Source organism: Meleagris gallopavo, chromosome 6 (assembly GCF_905368555.1).
Source record: "Meleagris gallopavo chromosome 6, MGAL_WU_HG_1.1, whole genome shotgun sequence".
Classification (NCBI taxonomy): domain Eukaryota; kingdom Metazoa; phylum Chordata; class Aves; order Galliformes; family Phasianidae; genus Meleagris; species Meleagris gallopavo.
This window is the reverse complement of record NC_139409.1, coordinates 16,085,778-16,105,463: the sequence shown is the minus strand read 5'-3', so window position 1 is coordinate 16,105,463 and position 19,686 is coordinate 16,085,778. Positions and strand designations below refer to the sequence as shown.

The 19,686-nt window shown below is 42.2% G+C and overlaps 1 protein-coding gene across 1 annotated transcript; it reads right to left on the bottom strand.

The window, feature by feature from the left end:
* Positions 1 to 128: 128 nt before the first annotated feature.
* LOC104911388 (uncharacterized) lies at positions 129 to 17,636 on the bottom strand. The gene is made up of 4 exons (XM_085227225.1): positions 17,108 to 17,636; positions 11,838 to 12,376; positions 10,575 to 10,641; positions 129 to 5,423 (listed from the first exon to the last, which is right to left on the bottom strand). Exons 1-4 carry the CDS (start codon positions 17,625 to 17,627, stop codon positions 3,904 to 3,906), a joined length of 2,646 nt encoding a protein of 881 aa, XP_085083351.1. The 5' UTR covers positions 17,628 to 17,636; the 3' UTR covers positions 129 to 3,903.
* Positions 17,637 to 19,686: the final 2,050 nt, after the last annotated feature.

The window sequence follows — 19,686 nt, the reverse complement described above, 5'->3', positions numbered from 1 at the left end:
TTTCCCCCCACTTTCACTTTCTTGTTTAACATCACTTCAACAAGCACAGGTCACTAACTCAGGTAACATGGGAATCTGTCTACAAAAGAGGTGGTGGTAAAAACTGCAATGGCATCAATAAAGCCTTTTTGTTGTATTTATTTTAGCAAAGTTCTCTTAAAACATATTACAATATAATATTAACAGAAGTGTCTAAACAGTATTTTTAACACAAGGTAATATTTCAAAGTAGGAAACTTTATTAAAAAGCAGCACTTGAAACTAGTGTCACAGTGTACTGCAATCTGCACAGACGACAGAATGAAGGGAATAATCCAAAATATTAAATTAAAATAGTCCATACATTCTACCCAATTTTGACTTCAGAAAGCACAAAAGTGTATAGGTAATAAAGTATATTCAGGTAAGCTCTCTCAAATTGCAAAAATGCTTCATATTAAGTGATGCAGGCTTTTGTAAGGAAGATCCTTTTCCCTGTTACGTAAGCAGCACTACACAACCTATATTATTTTCCTCCTATAATAGTTAGATTTTTCACAACATTTTCCATTATTTGCGTATGTGAAACATTCACCTTTCTATGAAGGCTGTTTTAAAAGTAATGCTTCCTATCTTGTTATATTGACTCACGCTCTCAGAGGCAGATGGTGATATGGCAGTAAAGCCTGAACCTTCCCACCAACATTCCATTATTCTTTGCATTGTCACAGAAAGGTATTAATTTTGGAGTGACCTACATAGATGTATTAACTGTTTCTGTACAGACTTTGCTAGCCTCTTTACTTGCACTTACTCTACAAGACTTTATGAGTACACCCATTAGAAGCAAGGGTTGGAGACAGTCTCCCAAGATTTATTTAAGAGTATTCATGAATGTGGTATCAAAAGATGCAAAAGAAAAAAAATTAATGAATTCTGTACTTCACAGCATTATATTATGCTACTAAAAGAAAGAAACCATATGAAAACTTGAAATAAAAAGTTCCCAAGTTGTAAATATAATTGATAAGGTATATCTGTCAAGAATAAATTGCTGCAATTAATTACAGCAAATGAGGTAAGTGCCATAAAATTAGTATTCATCGTACATTGTCTGATTGCTTTGGAACTTTATCCTATGTAGAACCGCAGCGCACCACTTAACGTTGCATGGAATGAGGTAATATATATCATTTTCATAGAGGCAAAGGCTATATACTATGCTGTTAGTTAGACTACCATAAATCCACTCCGACTCCAACACGCTCGAAATTCACGTTACTGTAACTAAGTGGACTGAGCTCTTAATTTAGACTGTTTTTTTTTTTTTTTAAGATAGCAATGAAAACAGGCTCAAACAATGAGTCTTTCTTGACTGAAATAAGGCTAAGCTTGCTGCAAGTTGCAGTTAACTGTTTGTATTTAGAAGAAATTTTTTTTCATCATGTGAATACTTTATCAAAGATGACAATAGCAGAACTACATGAAATGCATTTCCATTAAACAGATGGCTGCGAAATACCGCATTTCTGCCCCATGCATCTAAAAAACTACTCTTAATTTGAGGGCAATTATGGGCACTCCCACAAGAGTCTTCAGAAAAGATAGACTGTATTTACGATTTCACACTCTGAAATCTCCCTTAGCTGTAATAATGCTCACTTGTAGCTCCCTGGTAGTTTCTGCATCCCTTAATAATGGCACATTTAAATGGAAGTGCCATCACCATGTGCACAATGTAGGATTAAAGCATTAGTCTTCTCCATATTCAAGTAATTCCACTGATATTACAAACTCGCTCAAATAAAATATACACATACAAATCATGCTGTTAGATGTGCTATATGCTACATAAAGGCAAATGCTTATTATACTCAAGTAACATCTGCAGTTTGCTGAAGATGTATTAGATTACGATCCTACATTAGATTCTGATTATCTGCTACACAGGTTTAAATCCAGAATGACTCTTAAGCTATTATTTTAATGGGGGTGACAGCTGCTAAAACAACTGCATATGGTAAAGCAGACAAGAAAAATAAGGGGCTATGTCCGTGAGAAGATTATTTTCTTGACTTTCCGTCAAATAAAAACGTAAGCATCTTATTTCAAACCTTCTCCAACATTGTCTTCCCTGCAGTTTCACTGCAGAAATACCCAGGTCTGCTCTCTGCAGAGCTTCTCTTGCAGTACAGACATCCTGATACAGCAGTGAGCTATCTGCTTCTGAGAGAAAGAAGGCCTTTGACACCCTCCTCACAGAATCATGTCTTTGTAGAAGTGAGTTTGTTAGAGAAGATATAACACCAGGGCTGAACTTACTTATTGTGATTATGTTGGCCTCAACACAGCATCCAGTGAAGTATACTGCAATGGGTTGCTCCGACTTAAGAGCTGAAACAAGAAATACTAGCATTCTGTTTGGTAGGGAGAACAATCTGTCCAAAGCCTGCATATCTCTGAGTTCAAACCTGAAGGAAAAAGTAGGAGGGAAAGGTAACCATAAGTAATAATGACAAGATTTACTTGTAATTTTCTAAATTACAAGATTTACTTGTAATTTTCTAAATTACAAGTAAAAATGGAAACACCAGATGGAACTCTTGCATTTGGGTTCATGCTTTTACCAAAAAAAAAGAAAAAGGTAACAAACACCAGAACAGGTGAAGAGCACAGGAAAGTGCATGCATTTTAGATACGTGTGCTCAGGCAGTCACCCACAGTAAAGTGATATAATACATAATAGTCTCACTCTCAAATAGGTTGATGGTAGGCAGCCTGCAGCTGTCTTATTAATGTTCCTCTTATATATGTGACATACACACACACCTGTTCTTTAGTAGGGCTGGTGAGGGATGGCTGGAAGGAGATGAGCTATGTGACAGAGCATGCTGTTTGTTTCTAACAAAATAAGAACAGAGTGAAGCAGTAGTGATACTTCAGGAGAAGAAAGGAGAGAAACACAGATCAGAAAGAGCACTCTGACAGAAGAGCTGGAAGAAGACAACAATCAGTGTCACTGAATACATAATTTCATTTTAGAATTGAGTGATTTAACAAAACAGAACTCCTAAAATTAAGCACTAGTTCAGCAAAATAAGTATGCTTGTGAATGGTGTCCCTTTTTGGTCAGGAAAATAATTTGTAATTCGTAAGAAACTGAATAAAAGTCTGTTTCCTTTTAAAGCCTGACTTTCAAGACGTTTCTAATACTTCCTTCTCATCATGCAACCCTTCAATGGCTGCAACTTAAAATGGGAACAAGTCTTCCCAAATTACTTAAAAGCAGATTATTTCAAAATTAAGTTAGAAAGATCATCATTAGTTACAACGTTCATGATGAGAACAGTGATTATGTTTTGTAAAAACAACGTTCTATTTTTGACCCAGGACCATTTTTATAAAATTGTGCAAGTATAATTCAGTGTTACCATATTACCATTTCTACTTTGAGGCATACTTAAGGCACTTAAAGATTAAGCACAACATTTTATAAGATGTAAACAAATTTGCCTCTGAGTGCGTATAGTCTTGTTGGCAAAAGAAAGTGAAAGCAGACTTCCATTACTTGGCTGCACTGCTTTCAGTTCCAGTACCAAAAGATACGTATTTACTCTCATCACAATTTTCTATGATCCAGAAATAACTGGTTGTAAGAGACTGCACTGTAAAAAATAGTTCTGAGTTGAATCCATAGATCCCTTGTCTGAAGATGTTAACAGAAGTACTATCTAGGAACTCTGAAAGCTCTCTTTTCTTTAAATGCTGATCACTTAATTAAGATTATATTTAAATATACCTAAATTTGAGAGCACTTTACTGGGACAGCATATTCACACTGACACACTGTAAGATGTCAAATACAGACAAAGAATCAGAGTAGAATCCAAATCCAATTTAAACCCCAATTCTGTGCTACAGAAATTAAGATGAAATCCATAAAATAGATACACTGGTTCCATGCTCATGAGTGATCTGATTGATCCTTCCACGTACGCAGTCAAGAGAAACTGATATCAGCGTTCCATTATGGACTTCAAAAGATGCACGGAGGGTCACGCTGGTCCATATGCTTCCCTCTGGCATCTGCCCTCCAATCTGCTGAGCAATTATGGAGGGTTGCATCTGATCCATGGTCAACTGTTGGAGAGTCACTTTAAGCACATTGCATGAATGGATAAGCTTTAAGTTAAATGCAAGACTGGCAACTCCCTTTTCTGTAAAAATGAAGTACTTCTGAGCAAGCTGTCCAGAAGAAACCAGCTGTATCTGTTTCTCATTGGATGAGATCTGGGTGAAATCCAGTAATTTGTTTCTCACAGCTCCAGTAGGCAGGCCTGTAACAGAAACTGTGGCTGATATGGCACTAGAAACTGCTGAAGGTATCCAGATCAGGCTAAACATACTAATCCCAGAACTATCTCCGAAATACCGAACATTACACTGTGCTGGAGAGAGTATCTCAAAGCTAATCAGATCTCCAGCAGCAACTTTTGTGGCCCCAGAAGCAGATATTGATGTATCTCTGTAATTTACCCCAGATTTAAATACATTCATTAGTTCTCTGTTGGTACCATTCCTATTTATATAAGAAATTAAGGAGAAACCCTCCCGGACACAAGTGTGACCCATAGAATACAACGCTTGGTGCAACACAAATTTGACAACACCTGTTTCAGTGAATTTTATAGCTCTGCCATCGTGAGATAAACTTAGCATGTAAGGGTCAGAAACAGAAACTATTTTAAATGTAGGTCGATAGTTAGTTTGGTAATGCATTGCTGTTGACATGTGTGCACTGATTGCCACAGCACCCGTGTCATGAGACAACCAGAACAGACTTAGTGGGCTATTAAGATCGTAAATATGTAAGTCTTTACTTTGATTGCAGAATTGGTTTGGGCTCCTCAAAAACACGGAAAGAATTTGGCTGGGCTCCACCTCAGCAGCGCTGCTTAAACTGGTGCTCTGGAAATATTTTCCTTCTGGCTGTTCAATGCGAACACCACTCAGTTCATAGCCTTCCTCACTGCCATTTAGCTTTAAGGAGAGTTGCAAAAAATTCCTGCAGTTGTGTTTTACTGCAAAATTTAGGTCAGTCCACAACAGACCATGCTGCCTGAATATCAGGCCGTGATCTTCGATGGACAGGATGTCACAGTGAAGCTTTTCCCTTATCTTCAAGTTCAAGCCAGAGTAGACCTGAGAGATGCCAGACTTCACAGATGGTAAAATGACGTTTGCAGCCCAAGATTCTGATAGCTTGCTTTCACTGGTTGCTGAACAAACTGTGTCACTGACAGTGGAACAAGGCATGGCCACCATTCCATCTTCACATTTCAAACATGCTTGGCATTCTTGCATTTCCTTATTAAAGAAATACTCCTCTCCACACAGTCCCAGAGCTGCATCTTTCTCTGCAATTCCAAGGCATCGAAAGCCACCTGTTCACAGAAATAGGGCAATTTTATTGTTAAACCTTTAAAACGCTAAATGTAAGAACTCTACAGATCTACATACATATCAAGTATGTTTGATAGCATCTAATTATGAGAGAAAACAGAAGATAACCTGATGAAATAAAAGAAATTCTTTACTCTGAGGGCGGTGAGGCATTGTCATAGGCGGCCCAGAGAAACTGTTGATTCCTGGTGGTGTTCAAAGCCAGGCTGGATGGGGCCCTGGGCAGCTGGGTCTGGTGGAAGGTATCCATGCCAATGGCAAAGGATTGGGACTCCATGATTTTTAAGGTCCCTTCCAGCTCAAACCGTTCTGTGCTTCTGTTAGATCACTTTGCACTACTAAAGGATCCTTGCTAGCAGACAGAGGAAACACTACGGGAAACTCACCTTGTCCAAGCTGAACTCAGTGTTTTAGAGTGGGAAGAGCAAGGAGAGAGAAGGGGCTGAACAGGGGAAATTCTAACCAAAATCTGTAACTGGTCAGATGTGATATTGCTACAAAGACACTTTGCACTAAGCAGTGAAGATATTTTCAACTAAGGTAGAGTTCCTCTACACAAAAAATGTTCACTGCTGCCCACACGTGTTATGGGCAGTGCTGCTGTAGCTGATTGCTAAAGCAGTGCTTTCCAATCTGAGGGACATAGACCTCAGGCATTCTGTGTACTGTTTTTAATGATCCTGCAAGAGACAAGTAGGGAAAACAAAATGGTAAACATATGGCTTAAAATCATTATGCAGAGTTTGCACAAGCAGAAAACCACTGCTGTGAGACATGGGACAACAATGGTCTTGATAGCCTAAAATAATCAGATGAACAAAACACCACTGAAAATATCTAGAGATGCCATTTGGAATTACTTAATTTGAAAGAAGGTAATTTTATGCTGTTAGATGGCACATCGTGACCTCAGTGGATCAAAGAATGCACACTCAAAGAGCAGGTTTTAAAAACAGCCTGTAATTTTCTATGACAGTTTTCCAAGAGCACTGCCATCTGCTGTTGCCTCCAGCTGGAGCAGCTGGTTCCCAGCACCTTTGTGCACAGAGCCCTCAGGATCTAAATCAACACACTTAATTTGAGACAACCAAAAGAATAACTACTTGCAGTTTGTGCCTCAGAGTTTATGTGCCAATGCACTAATTTCAGCTTTTTGACCACACATAATCAAACCCAACGATCTCCTTTCCTATAGCTCCTCTTAAGTATCCTTTACTATCTACTGTGTTATTTTACTCACAAGTGTTTCTTAGATGCACACATTTGTTTTACTCCTCAGTTGGAAAGTTGCTGTTCCTGGGCAGAGATCTGCTCCAACACTGGGACTACAAGCATTTGACATGGACCCCAGCAAGACAATTTTCTCCACTGCTCAACCCAGGACAATACTGGCTGCATAGACTGCTGTCACAGGCAGAAAAGCATGCTCACGTACTGAGGACTGCATAACAGAATACTACACATGCACCTGGCATATGAGGGAAGTCAGCATATTCGCTAAAATTCACTTCTGACACAACATTATTCAGCTGAGACCACCAGATGCAGTATTCACTTATACAGGCTTCATATATTCACCCTCATACCTCTTTTTGTCTATTCATTTGATTCTTCACTAACACATAGTAGTATGTAGTACCATATAATGTATGATGTGAGAACATTTATTTGGAGACCAGGTATGGCTTCCTCAGAAGAGCTTAGTGTAGAAGTCAAAGGAAACTTAACATTTTATTCCCCCGAAAAGCATCTGGCTTTTTTTACAAGAAGCAAAAGCGAAATAAATACGATCACATTTTTTTCAACTACGAATATTCTATAGGGAATACAGAAGGTCCCTGACAAGCTTTCCTTTCGAAAAACAGATCATTTTTCACCATAGAATAATAGCTGGCATGACACTACTTAACCAGTTCTGCTTCTCAGATCAACAGCTCCCATGCCACTGCAACATGCAGGATGAGCTGCTACTGAATACACAAATACAACCATTTCATTTAGCAGAGATGAACTGCAGAAGTGCCTAGACATACTCATTTATGCTATTTGCTTCTTTAATACATCTTTATGTATATTTAAGGTTTTTTATGAATATCAAGCTTTACAAATAGATGTGGTGACTACTCTTACCATTATGCTCTCTAGTTTTTAATCACTTCTATCTGCAGCAGGTGCTCCCCCTTCATGTACTTGAAATAGGTGACTTCAAAGCAGCACATGGACTGCTTCCGACTGTGGACACAGCAGCAGCAACATACTAACCTCTGCCAGACCTGAAAAGGTCAAGGAGCAAACACCAGCCAAACATCAGAAGGCCAGCAGAACACCATGCTGTGACTGCTTCCTATTTCTCTCTACCACATTTCTGACAATCTCTTCCACCTCTTCCTGGCCCCTACTCTGGATGCTGCTACACCTGATTTTACTGTGAGCAGCCCAGCTGCATTAAAGTTGTTTTGTGAATCCACAGATATGAGGTTGTCCCAGTTTTGTACTCCCACATGCAGCCAGGCTGAACCCTTTTGCCTGGTAGACATTTGCACAGAACATAACCAGCCACATGGATGAAAACCTTAACAAGCACATGCAATATTCACACAAACATGTACAGCACAGGTGGCTCAGGCCTGTTCTCTCTAACTGCACTGAAGACCAGTAGTGGAATATGCACACACCATATGGGACTCTCCAGTGATTGGTTCTAGACTGTCTGGTCTCCTTTAGTCACTGGCATCTGAACATACAAGCTCGCCAAAGTACAAGGTCTGGGTACAGTTGATAGTCCGCAAACCTCTTATCCTACTCGCCCGTTAATCCAGTCTGAATTTCACTAGCCCTCCTTACTTCCCTCTGAACATTCATAACAATTTTTGTATATTCCCATACCCATCTAAAACACTCCTCAACAGATCTCATGCAATCTCTAAATCCTCTCCTCACAGCATCCCAGAGTAAGTTCTATAGAAACACCCCTTTGGTTTGCATGGTGTAGACTGCTTTTGGCCAGCTCCACTTGGCAGATTCACATCAAGGACAACAGTCTGGCTGCTCTCCTGGGATTGTGTGAGGAGAAAACCATGCACTTTGATGGCTCCTTGGTGACAAACCTTTATTCAAATAATCTAACAACTCCCGTCTCAGATAAAAGCAAGGAAAGGCACCAAGGGAAGGAGATATGATACACAGAAAAGTGGAAAGGCAAAGAAAGAGAGGCTCATAGTTGCATGGTTTTCTGCTGCTATGTGTTCCCTTCCCACTGTTAAGGGAACATGAGTTGTTACAGATCTAACAAACTTTGCACGCAGCTCAAGAAACTGCATACAACATCTGGAACTCATACATCAGAACACATCCCCACCATTACCCAAAACAAACATCCAGTTTCAGACACCCTTTTGACAAGTTAATTGTACTTGTATAAGATAATGAGCCATCATGAACAGACAGGCTCAAGGTAGTAATCTTATCAAACAAAAAATACGAAGAGCACTCCCTCTTCCATGACAGATGATGGGGAGAATGTTGACAGAACACTGATTCTTAGTCCAGTTGATAGAAGACAGAATGTCCTCACATCTTCATAAGCCATCATTAAAAATGGGAAAAGAGGAATCAGAGGAAGAGTCTTTTCCTTTCAAACACATTGCTGCTGACTACGGTCTGACAAACCACCATTACCCAACTGTTTTACAGCAGTATTTTGTCCTCTAAATTTTTCCTCTAGCAGTAGAAAACACCTGCGCTTGGTCTGGGTCATCGCACACAGCCCTCTGGATAAATTCCTTACAGCCTTCCCTCTCTCATGTCACAAACTAGAGCACTACCAAATGACTCCCACACTGGTGATTCTCCTTTCCTCAAGCTGGGACCCTGTAAGCTTCCTTCCACAAAACTACCAGCTTGATAGCACCAAACCCAGCCTCCTACTAAAGAAGAGACCAAGCCTTATATCATTCTGATGCTTTGGTTCAAATGTTGTGCCCCAAGCAGTCCTCATCTAATTGCTCAACACTAAGGCTGGCTATAAGGAAGCACCTTGTCTCTTCTTTAGTTAAGACTGACTCTGCTACAGTGTTTGCCAGGCAAGGCAGCACTGGGTGCTCTCTCCAGTTACTTCCAGTTTTCTGTGGCATTTATAATAACACCACCAAGCCATCCTAAGTTCCTGCCAAAATGAAGCAAGGGCAATGTATGCAAGCCCAAGTCTTCTTTTAACCCTTTCCTAGGACCAATTCCCTCCCACTTTTTTCTACATCAGAGCAAAATCACTCAAAGAGTTGAAACACCCTTTGTCCCTCAGAAAGGTCACCCACTTTTTATGTGGGTATAAAAAGGATAAAAAGCATGTAAGCTGATGAAGGCTTCCTTTGATTGTTTTACTGAGTGTACTTCAGTACAAGTTGTGATTGGTGAAATGCTCTATTTGATCTGTTTTTTTCAAGTTTTTTTGGCTGACCAGAAGTTATCCTAGTACCTGGATACATTTTGCTCACTACATCTGTTAATTCTGCTCTTTGTGTCTGACTGCCATAAGAAGTAATGAAGGCTAAGTCTGAAGTTTTCCACTTTTTGAGCTATTCTACTCAAATCCAATCTTAAACGACTAAAAAATCCTCCACACTTACAAATGATGAAAACTATTGATCATCCTCAATATTTGACAATATTATTGCTTAAAGGAGAGTAAGATCGATGAAGAAAGGCTCTATAAGCACCTTTATTAGATCAACTCAAATATCTACCTCAGTGCAGCTGAAGGAAAATGACAGCTATTTTTCTCCATTAGGAATAGAATCTTTGATTTTCACCCCATTTGCACCAGCATAAACAAGAACATGGTCAGGTTATAAGAGAAAATTAAAATCAAAGCATATAAAAACCCAAGAAAATAAGGTAAAAGGGACTCTCGAAAGGACCTAGTGGATATTATGTTCTAAAGAGCCTACTGTCTGTCCAGAAGAACTGCTATCAACCTAGAGCTGCTATCAACCTAGAGTTTCACAACCTCTTTGATTCCATCAACCTGAGCATACTATTACAAACATATAGGCCTGAGCCTTTATCTATCCTTCTGGCCTGTTCCTGAAGAACTAATTATCTTCATCCTTTAATTATCAGGGAATATAACTTACCTGGAGTATTCAGACATTTTATTCTCTCGCCACAAATGCTTGGAGATTCAGTGCATTCATCTCTGTCCTGTAAATCACAAGAACCATACTGAAAAACTATAATGCCATAACTTCACCTTGAAACAGGCACTTCAGGCTGTCACACCCAGGCGTATGCAGGCAGGAAGAGGAAGGTGATCTCACAGACATGTTGGAGCAAGACAGCTTGCTTTGGATTTGCTTTATCGAGGTATCCACACAGACTGTGTGGTTTCCAGTTTGCAGATCGTGAGCTAAATGGACTGGTACTACAACTAACACTTTTTACATTGCATGATGACAGTATCACATCCCTCAATAGAATCGCTCAATTGGTCTTGAGGACATTGCAACAACCAAAAGAGCATTAGGAAAGGCTCTTAAAGACATCTAGTCTGGGAGGAAGGTGCTAACTGAAAAACATCCAAGAAAGTGAAATGATAAATTAACTTTCCCTCTCAACAGGCTCTATTCTCACAATACAGTAGGTAGAGCGGAAAGAACAAAAGGCTAAATTTGCCTTGAAACGCTCACATTAAAGAAAATCAGACAAGAAGAGGGAAGGGGTCAGCCTCTTTCATGTTTTTCTCAGTAATGGGGGCACAGATCACTAGCTGTTCAGGCTCACGAGAAGCTAAGAACTGGAGGTAACATCTGGCAAAGAAGTCACTATTTTAAACATCCCAACATAGCTTAGGATTTTTAAATGGAGGTGACCACAAAAGCATCTTGTTTACATGCCTGTTTTGTATAGCAAAATGTATTTAATAATTATAAATGTGAATGTTAAACATTTTATATCTTTGCATGCTGTTTTTAAGCTAGAATTAGATTTTACATTTTTTTTTAACTGATAACTTTTATTTCCAGCTTATAAAAAAATGCATGATCATTAGTTTTACTTAATAAAGCTTTCCTCTACTTTTCCAATGTGTCCAGCAGATCATGTAATCTGGCCTGGCATTAAATAAATGAACTTATCGTGCGTAAGTGCATTTTAGGGTATATTTTTCTACCAGGATGAGCAGAATCAATGACCTGGCAGCTGCTAGACTTGGGAAAGCTTTACATCCAGCAGACACTACTCAGTGCCCCATTTACAGCAGAAAATGGCAATGAGAAAATCCACAGACAACTTCAGGCAAAATAACTACCTCTATGAATAGTTATTTGCGGAACATCATCCTTATATGTCCACACAATATTTCCTAAACAGTAACTGAAAGATACAGAATTATATTTCACCTGGCAAATCCGATCAGAGTTTGCAGAGCAATCAGCCATTTGAAAAAAACCAGCAGGACACAGTGTGCATTTTTCACATTGTGAAGGTGTCTTTTGGAAATTGCAAAATTCATCACTTTCACAAAGACCACAGTCCAGCAAAGACTCCCCAACATTAATCACTTTTGCATCCACTTCTACTTTATGCACAGAGTATGACTTCTGGAGATGATTCCTGACCTGGTTCTGAAGTCCTTGAAGATGACTTTCAAAATAATTTTGAATATCTTCTTGCAAACTCTGAAATGACATTTGTTTCACTGTGTCAAAAAGCATGCCATACTGCACTTTGATCAGATCCATTTGCTCATACATTTTTCTTTGCTGTTCAAGAATCTCCCGTTGCTGGCTAACCAATACATGTTGCTGTTCAGCAAGTTTGTGCTGTAAATCTACAATGATCTGCTGCTGGCTTTTTAGCATTTCAATAAATTTCTCATGACCTTTTGCAAGGTGAAGCTGTAGTATTAGGGCATCTTCAGATGGAACTTCATTTTCTCCTGAAATACAAATGACTGGTTATTTTCCAAGATAAATAATTTTTCAGGTAGCTGTGTTATCTCTTCAAAGGTATTACAATTTTAATAAGTTTAATGAAAAGGCACTTTAAATTCAAGTCATGATTTAAAACCAGTCCCTTTACTATCTCTGTAGCTCCTCTATGGGACTTCAAGCTCTTCTCTTTCATAAGCAACAACATTTACAGTTGTAGACACTGAAAAAGACATAATCAGCCCCTGTGCTTCAGTTCATAAATTAATCATCACTAGGGGTCAGTAACAGATGAATCATATCAACATATACATCAAATACAGTAAGGAACAAATGGCCAATTTTCTCTACAGAGGTGATAAAATTTCTTGAGAACTCTGAGCTATTGAAGGCAGTAAAAATAAGGGTCAATTACAAAGATCTGTAAAAGGACTCTGTGATACTAAGTACCAGCAATAAAACAAGAAAAAGAAACTCAGAGGAGATAAAGGTGAAATTACGCACTCACTGAAAAAAAGGAACAATTCTAAGTCTTTTATTTAAAAAAAAAAACAAAAATAAAAACAACAACAACAGAACAAACAAACAAACAAAAAATGCTGTTTGCAGATGATTGCACCACTCAGGAACGACCATGAGCTAATGCAGTATATACCTAGACACAAACCATGGCCTGCAAAGCTATGTCATCATCAATTCAGTACGCCACAGAGGTAAGAAATGCAAAGAAAATGCTAGGATTAATTATAAGAGGTATACATAACAGAAGAAAATGTATCATTATTGGCATTATATTAACCAATACAGCATATGCACAGCATTTGTTAACAAAAGCCCCAGTTCAGTAAGACACATGCAGAGCTGATGTGTAAGCATATACTGAAGGAGCACTGTCTTCAGCCAGTAACTGGCTGACTGCTGGCAGCAAAAATGGCTATAATTTGAAGTTCTGACCACAGTGAAACTAGTCACTTGATGGACCAGCTTTCAATGATCTCTCCCCTAAACAGCCTTACAGAACTCTAACTAAGGCAGTGTTTCAGTCAGTCAATTTATCTTTGCTCCTCCTAGATGTTTAAAGCTCAGTTGGTGACAATATGAGACCTAAGAAATCCTTTGTGACTGCTTTTACTCTCATTTTTATTTTACAGTATTGGACTATATTCAGCCACAATGTTATACACCAGTACAGGAGGCCTTCCGCTGCATTAGTTGGTGCTTTAGGCAGTTCACAACGTCAGAGCAATACTGAGGTAACAAAGCTCTTGCAGAAAAGAGAAGACTCTACTGAAAATAAATGATATTCGATTAAGAGGAAGAGGAATCTTGTTTGTCAAAAAAACCTCTGAAGTCTAAAATAGCTCAGCACTAAATGTAGCCATTTCTCTCCATTACCTGTCTAAAGATAACCCCCAGTGAATGTCAGACTGGGATGTCTCTAGAACACTGGCCTTAAATCACACAGGATGAATTCCACTCCAAGATATATTTAGTATGCACAGCAATCCTAATTAACTACCCTTCCACATTCCCAGCCAAGTATCAAGCAGGTACAACCACTTGCAACACCCAGATGTTCTCATGACCACAGATGCAATATTAACTTTCATACTAACACACACACACACCATACACAGCCATGGTAAGGAATGTTTTGCAGATATCTACTCCACGCTTCCACAGTCCATCCATGATACAAAAAAAACACCTACTGAGAATGCCTTGGAAAGGACACATCAATCTGAGAGGGTGCTGCATGTTCCCTCAGGTACAATCTTAGTGCAGGAAGACTGAAAGAAGGCTGTCATCCTATCGTGAGGAAGGGAAGGAAGACTGTGAGATCTTTAGTGGAACCCAAGATGGTGCCACTCCCTCCTGATAACCACAGCAGATGGGCATTGGGCTGCAGACACTTCTCAGTGCACAGAAGAATGCAACAGCATGTGCCAGGTTTGGCATGTATGAAATATGGCAGCTGCACATTATTTTGCCCAAATGGGAGCATTTGGGTACGCAGAGAAGTCTGTCCAAAAGAAAAGAACAGAAAAATGGCTCAGGTGGGAAAAATGAAGAATTTAATGACAACTGATCAATGTGAAGAGAAACACAGAGGAACATAAAATGAGCGACAATGACAACAGGTCATGTGCGTTCCTCCACTTGGGATACCAGTCCTTCATCTAGAGTAAGGTGCAGTCGAGGAGCTGCTGGGAAGCATCAATGAATCTTGCAGAGGAATGGATTCATCTGATAGGAAAAAGGTGTTACATACAAATCTGCACATCAGCTCTCAGACTCCTCTAGTCTTGGGACTAGTTTCTTCAGAAGAACAGAAACAAAGGACATTTCCTGGATTTGCCCCACTATGTTCATCACATGCTGTTTGAGTAGCTGCTCTCTGCAGCTAATGGTAAATGCATTAGATGCTTCAATGTGTGATTATCACATTTCATTATTGGATTCTACAGGCCATGCAGAATTTCTGTGCAGAATCGCGCTTCTTCTGCAAATGAGAATTGAAAAACATATTCTCTGCACTATTTCAAGAAGCCTAGTGATCTGTGTTCAACAGGAAGGTCTCAGAAGTCTTAAGCAGTGAATGTTAGAGGTTGCAAGCAGAGTAGAATACTGGATGCTTGCCTGTACACTGACTTGAAGGAAACCAAAGACTATCAACATGGCTCATTTTGTTGTTTCTGATGCCAAGCACGTGAGATCTCTGCTAAATATTGATGAATCCAGCTGCTCTTCCACTTCTCGGAAAGAAAGCTGTCTTGTGAAGGACTGGATTCAGTGTTTAGAATGGGCAAAATGCATACAGGCCCTTTGTCCAATCCAGACAGAATGAAGCGTTCAGCCCAGGCCATCACACCAAGCACCATGGCTGCTGCAGTGGTCTTGGCTGCAGGCTGCTGCCAATCTGTGTCACTCACAGGCTGTAAGGCAAATGAAGTGAGAAGGAAAAACCTTTGTGGGTGCAGTTGTGTGTGTGAAACAGCCTTCACGTGAGAACAAGTTCACATGTAATTACTAGTTTGCTCACCATGTCCTTCCGTGATAATGATGCCTTCGACAGTTTGAAATGGGTTAGTAGGCAGCGCTGTCCACTTCTTCTCTCCAGCACACACAATGGTCATCTCTGCCTCAGCTGAGAATGGCTGGGATCAGTGAGGCATGAAAAGGAGAATGCACAAATCCCTGACAGCTGCTGCCCATGAAGTATCACCCAGTCTCAATAGATTGAAAAACTTTAAAGGAAACTTCTAACCGCACTCTTGTCCTTCCAAGACTTCACCTGGCAGCATGACTGCAAAGAGCATAAAGTTGTAAGAGTTCATTGCATGTGTCAAGTCCCAGAAATTCAGGGCATCTTCTCTGTTCCAACCCTTTGCTTCACTCTCCCATATTATACTTTGTCCTGTGTCAGGAAGGAGTACCTAACCCCATCTTTATGGGAGAGATCACAGGTGCACAGATGTCATGATGGCAGCTGCAAATGCTATGACTGACTGAGGTTCTCCAAAGACAGTCCTGGAATAAGAGGATATTTGGAGAAGGAGGTCACACTGTCTGATACTTTCAGTGAAGATGTAACATGTGCTTTCGGCACCATGCAAGAAGTGTCACTCTTCTGTCCATGCAGTCCTTATTATTTGCTATGATTTGTACTACTTGGAAATATGGATCTTGGTAAGCACAAAGAAATTGGAAATATCATAGGTCCTTTTGGAAAAGGGAGGTATGGCAATTATGATAAAGGTACAAAGAAAGCGCACAGAAGCAGAATAAATGGAGACGTCTCTGCTTTCTGCCCACCCTTGGTCACAGGGCACACAGAGGTTCTGCAGGACATCTGGGAGGAAAAACAAAGACAGACATTGTCACAGTAACATGAAGGTAGGGGGAGGAGGCGGAGTTAAATCTCACCTGAGATTAGCATCACCAAATTCTGAAGGCTGTTTTGGAGGAGGTGTTACTCCACTCAGTAGATGCCCAAATTGAGGTTCTCTGCTCTCTTACCACAGTGCTCAACTTGGCCACAAGGATGTGACAAAGTTCAAACATTCCTCATGCCTTCCTATTAGCTTTGACCATCACTAGGGGTGAAATAAATCATTCTTCCTCATGAAGTTTGTATTTCTCAGACAAGGCATTAGGCAAAAACACAAACTGCTCTGTATTCATTAAAGCTATGCTGATGCTCTTAACCTTGGTAAATCCACACAACCTGGGGAATCACTTTGCATCTTTCGCTGACCCAAGGGTATAACCCTGGACTTGTCAGACTTTCTACAGGGATGTTAAACTGACAGGGGCAGTACAGTGCTCTTTATTCTGTGCAATAAGAGGAGCTCTGCAATTTGTTGCTGTTTTCTGCTGGCTATCACAGCGCAACAACACGTGAGCAGCAGCAAGTTTCTCACCAATGGCACCAGCTCATTCAGTCTGGGTGCACAACTTACAACTCTGAAGCTCCAGACAATGTTGCTACAAACCAAAAAATTCCAGACCCGACAATTGTGAAGACAATCAGAGAACTTACACTGGCTTTACAATAGCACCGTGAAGGTCCCTACTCCACCACGCTTCACCTGTTGCAGACCCCCTGAAGGAATGATACGACGGGGCAGCGCCCCGCACTCAGCGCCACGGCTCTGCCTCCAAACCACGGCCCGGAGGGACGGAAACGGGGCAGCCCCAGCGCCTCCCTCCCGGCCCGGCCCCCCGACGCCCCGCACCTGGCTTCACGTCGCAGGTGAGCTGCACCCCCAGGGCGCCGCCGCCCAGCTCGGGCCCGGCGTAGGCGAAGTCGTCTCCCGCGAACTGAGCGGCTCTGTCGGCGGCGCGGAGCAGGGCGGGCTCGGGGCAACCCTCGGCGGCGGCGGAGCAGCCGGGGCCGCGGGGCCGGGGCCGCAGACGGAGCGGCAGGCGGCACTCCAGGCCGTGGCAGTCGCGGCGGGTGCCGTTGGCGGCGCAGCCCCCGGCGGGGCAGGGCTCGGCGGCGCTCCCCCTGGCGGCGGGGTGCGGCCCGGCGGGCGGCGCTTTGCCCTGCGGCGGCCGCAGAGGCGTGGCGGCGTGCGGGAAGGAGCGCGCGGGGCGGCCGGCCCTGGGGCCACAGCGGGCTCCGCGGCACGGCGCAGGGGGAGCCTCGCCGCCGCAGGGGGGGGCACGGCACGGCTCGCCGCCGCCCTCAGCGCCCAGCAGCGAGAGGCAGACGCCGAGCCAGCAGCGCACCCACCACAGCCGTCTGCCCGGCATCTCTGGCCGCGCCTGCAAGAGAAGAGAGACGGCGGCGGTCAGGAGAGCCCCTCCCGGTGGGGGGGACCCCCCGTCCCGTCTGCTCCGCGTGTAAAATAAAATCTCTCCCCCCACCTTTCTTCTCATCTCTCCCGGCCGAACCTGAGGGAAGGTGCGAGTACAGCCTCGGGGCTGAGCTCCTCGGCGGGGCCGGTGCGTCTGCCCGTAGCGGGGACTGCAGGAGAATGGCAATGTGCAACATTCCTGGGGCTTCCTTAGCATCAGATTTCCCAAGCGCCTCCCTTTAACTCCTTCGCTTCTCCGGCCCCTCCCGGCGGCCGGCGGGGCCCGGGGCTGCGGCTGTGCCCGCGGGGGTCGCCCAGAAAGGGCGGGTGGTGTTCGGAGGCCGGTCTCGTCCCTCGGCTTGATTCGCGTTAAAAATAATAAGGAATGACTCCAAAAGAACAGGAATAAGGTACGTGCATAGCGCAGGTGCCGATAAGAAGTTTCGTGCGGCTGGGAAAAGTTTCTGGTAGTCTAGGACTCTTATTTGCCACTTTGATCGCCAGAAAGCCGCATCAAAGATCACCACAGCCGCCAGGTCCTGTTTCCTCTGATGCTACTATCGCTGCAGCATAGGCTGAAGCAGTGATTTTGACTTCACATCAGCACAGCTGATGTGTATTGCCTTTTGATAAAGCAGCTTTCCTAGCTGCTTCCCAGCAGTGCCCGCACTGAGGTGCGAGAGGCAGCAGCATACCTTTCAAATGCTGCGGAGCGCGGATAGCCCCGCAGCAGGAGCCACCTCGCTTACCTAATCTCTCCCACATGTTGCTGGTGGATAGCACCATCAAGTACGTGTTTGCTCCAGCACTAACTGTGGATGCCACATTTCATTGTTTTGAATTTGGCCAGCACAGATGCAATAAGTACGGACAGAAAACAAATCACAGAGAATATGATTTATTAATTACCCTCGGCTGTCCTTCGATCCATGGGCTCGCACGTGTCACCTTATCTTAGCAATGCTCTCACATAGTGTATTTGCTATCAGTTGTACAATAAAGAGGAGAAATGGCACATTCTTCTTTTATTTTTTTTCTCCTATAACTTTTAACTTTTATTTGATATTTGTTAGGAATGCCAATTTTTTGATCCCAGCTGGCTGATCTACTCTTTCCTCTACACAGAAAAAGTGTACCAGATACATCACTTATGACTGGACAGCCTTTTTTTTTTTTTTTTTTTTTTTTTTTGACTAATCACTATTTCCTCTGAAAATGCCAGCATGTCAGAAGTGGTTTGCAGCAGCAAAAGCTCCAGACACACAGAGAGAGGGTACCCCCTGCTGACTTCTGTGAGGCTGGTGGTCCACCAGGTTCCAGGGCTCCTTTCTGGCCCATGGAAACCTGAAATCCCCACTGGACCAAGACCTACATGAAACTCCTGGCAGTTTCTAGACTCTCTGCCTGGACCTTCAGCTGATGTAGGATCCCTGGTCAACTACTTTGGTTGACCAAGTATTTCCTATGGTGTCCAGTACCTCTACCATGAGGGGCAATGGAATAAACAAAGATAAGAGTTCCTTCAGGAACTGTCCCTCCAGGACATACTCAGCAGGAGAGTGTCTTAAGAAGAGAGTAGAGAAGAAACAGATGTTTAAAACAGGCGTCTATCTGGAGTGACCTAGGTACAACTTCCCTTTCCTGAGATGGAAATATGAGCTAACTGACCTCACAGGGCCCCTTTTTGACCTGCTTTTTTATTATTTTTCCCAATTGCAGCTGACTGAGTCCTCGGGTACATTGTGTAGGTGTCTCAGGGATGAGCAGCCTCCAGTTCACAGTGAAATTGCAGAGTGATCTTTTTTGCTTTTGGTTATAATGTGAACAGAATTTAACTGCTTATGTTTTTTTTTCTAGCAGGATCCTGTAACTTAGGTGGTCCTACATCTATTCCTGACCTTGCTTGATCTTTTATATTAAAGGGAATATATATGAGCTGAATTCTCTCATCCAGAGCAGTCTAACAGTGGTTAACTGTGCATACAAACTTTCTCACATTAAAAGCCAGGAAAAGT

Excerpts from the sequence above, each read along its gene's own strand:
- LOC104911388 (XM_085227225.1), bottom strand. The coding sequence starts at position 17,627 with ATGCCGGGCAGACGGCTGTGGTGGGTGCGCTGCTGGCTCGGCGTCTGC. Across the intron at positions 12,377-17,107 it reads CACCTGCGACGTGAAGCCAG|GAGAAAATGAAGTTCCATCT; the intron begins GTGCGGGGCGTC and ends TTTGTATTTCAG. Across the intron at positions 10,642-11,837 it reads ACTCTGATCGGATTTGCCAG|GACAGAGATGAATGCACTGA; the intron begins GTGAAATATAAT and ends TGTGATTTACAG.